At 32.1% G+C, this 2,575-nt stretch overlaps 1 protein-coding gene across 1 annotated transcript; it reads right to left on the bottom strand.

Annotated features, from left to right (window-relative positions):
• Positions 1-436: 436 nt before the first annotated feature.
• LOC110021414 lies at positions 437-956 on the bottom strand. Its single transcript, XM_020719898.1, has 2 exons — positions 804-956; positions 437-628 (listed from the first exon to the last, which is right to left on the bottom strand). The coding sequence occupies exons 1-2, from the start codon at positions 954-956 to the stop codon at positions 437-439; spliced, it is 345 nt and encodes a 114-aa protein (XP_020575557.1).
• Positions 957-2,575: the final 1,619 nt, after the last annotated feature.

The raw sequence follows: 2,575 nt of genomic DNA, 5'->3' as shown, positions 1-2,575 counted from the left end.
TTATCTTAAGTTATCCTGACATGTATGTTGAATTAAATTTTTAAAATAATACAGTTTGTTAAGGACAAATAAAGTTTAGTCCTTTTAAAAAGATTTTCTCCCTTCCCCCAAACTTAAATTTTTAATTAATTTCAACATATTAGTTTAGGCATAAAGAAAAATTATAATGTTTAAAAACAATAGAATAGTGCAGGTACAACTAATTAAGACAAGTGAAATTAACATGTCTAAAAATAAAAAGACTATTCTAGCATTTACATTGAAGTAAAAGATAAACATTAAAAGTAGGATAACAGTTTAGTGCAATAAATATAACTTTAACAATTTACAAAATGCAAATTTAAACATTCTAACAATCATACAATAGCAAACTAACTACAGGAAATCTAAACATGAAAACGAAAAAAATAAAACACAACAAAACAAACAGACAACCCTACACATCATCATCACCATTATCACCATCATCTTCATCATCATCATCATCATCATTAAAGTCTACATCCTCCTCCACATCATCAGGTTTATAAGCCGTATATCTGGGGAAAGTAGGAAATACTACAGAGTAGTCACCCCTTAAGAATTTCTCCATCGCCTCATGACAAGCAATATCATAATCTACTCTTCTCTACATATACTCATCATTATGAAAAAGATGGGCTTTTAAACTTATTTGTTGATTCTATAATGTTAAGACATTTCCTTGTTGAATGAATAATTGTTCCATTACATGTAGAAGGTCTAGAAGTTGAAGCTAAAGCTGAAGTAGAAGGAATAACAACGCCTCTACTTCTAGATCTTACTCCAACATGCTTTCCATACATCTCCAAATTAGTCTTTCCAATAGGCTTATTAAATTTTCGAATAGGTTTATGAGATGGTAACACTTTTTCCCAAGTCTCATATTTTACTCCAGATTCAACACATAAAGTAGTAATAAGAGCCGGATAACCCATACCTCCAGTAATGCCTCCCCTCGAAGAAATAAGCCTATTCTTGTAAATTAAAGAGACAATGTCAAATGATTTGTTCATCTAAAGGTAATAGTTCAATGTGGCTCTTTCTCGAGTTACCTCACTGAAGTGATTAGTAGGAAGCAACCTACCAGAAATAAAATAATGTCAAGCACGAGAATGAACACTTAGCTTTGAGAAGAAAAGTTTACCCGGCGTCCATTCTTAATCTTCCATACTCCATTACCATCAGTCAAAAATTGCATAATCTAGTCCAATTCCTCTTTAGTAGGATGAAACTCAGAATAGAAACAAGTAAGAACACTATGCAACTTGTAAATGTGATTGATCCAAGCAGACCTTATGTCCACATATTACCTTCTCACATAAACTAAATCATCTGATTCATCAGGTAAATTTGAGTAGAATTCTCTAACCACATAAATCATAGTGACGACAATAAAATAACAAAAACTTTCCCACTGTCACCCTGCAATTATACATTTTATTATTCCACCAGGATGAAAGAAACTTTATTCTTCAATCAATTTCTTAGATTGCAGATCACAATACCGGTCCTGAGCTTTCATGCTCGTGAATTTATCGGCATCAAAAACTCCATTTCCTTTTCCTCTTTTCATCTTAGGAGCCATGAAAAAATCTAGAAATTCCAATAAATATCAAATATATGATTTTTAGGCTCCAACAAACACATTTTAGACTAAATAATCATTCAACTATGGATTTCTCACTATTTACACCAAGTTTTGAAATTTTCGGCCAATCACACAATGTGGAAGAAATCCAAAGTGAAATAAAAAATTTCCAAAGCCAAGATGAAAATCTTACCAAAAGATGATGAAATCTAGAGTTTGAAGTCTTTACTCCAAGCGAATCAAGCACAAATCCAAGCCCTAGAAGAGCAAAAATGCAAAAAATAGAGGAAGAAGACAAACCAATGTCAAAAAATGGCGTCAACTGGCCCCCTAAAATCTGCTCTCGGGTTGGCTCGACGTTGTACTGCCAAGAATGGCACTTTAGCGCCATTCAAACCCATCCAGAATTTTACGATTTTTTATATCATGACAGAGAACAGAAAATATAAGACGTTTAAAGTCTAATTTTCCAGTTTTAATGGCCATTTTTGAGTTCGACATCATTCAAAAGTCTAACATTCAAATACTCAATTCATCACATAAAGTCTTCGCTTAACAACAACACATAACTAGTTTTCTTATATTAATAATCAGGTTGACCCAACATTAAGATCTCCTCAAATGTAGGACTATCGCCACTTATATAAGCCTTTAACTTGTGTCCATTTACCTTAATTATCGTTCTAGTATTAGGATCTTCAACATTAACAACTTCATTTGGATAAACTCTTATCATAATAAATGGTCTTGACCACGTGGACTTAAGTTTTCCCAAAAATAATTTCCATCTTGAATTGTATAATATAACTTCTTATCCAGGCTCGAAATGCTTTTTCAGAATTTCTTGACCATGCCTAGTTTTCATTATCTCTTAATAAATTTTTGCATTCTCATAAGAATCATTTCTCATCTAGTCAAGCCCATTTAATTGTAATAATTTTTTTCTCCAATATCTTTCAGATTATA

The sequence above is a fragment of the Phalaenopsis equestris genome, unplaced genomic scaffold (assembly GCF_001263595.1).
Source record: "Phalaenopsis equestris unplaced genomic scaffold, ASM126359v1 Scaffold000134, whole genome shotgun sequence".
Classification (NCBI taxonomy): Eukaryota; Viridiplantae; Streptophyta; class Magnoliopsida; order Asparagales; family Orchidaceae; genus Phalaenopsis; species Phalaenopsis equestris.
This window is presented reverse-complemented; position numbering and strand designations above follow the sequence as displayed.

What these genes read in the sequence shown, in the direction of transcription:
- LOC110021414 (XM_020719898.1), bottom strand. Translation starts at nt 956, where the DNA reads ATGGGTTATCCGGCTCTTATTACTACTTTATGTGTTGAATCTGGAGTA. An exon ending in TGTATGGAAAGCATGTTGGA is followed by an intron (nt 629 to 803) that starts GTAAGATCTAGA and finishes GAGTATATGTAG; the next exon opens with AGAAGAGTAGATTATGATAT.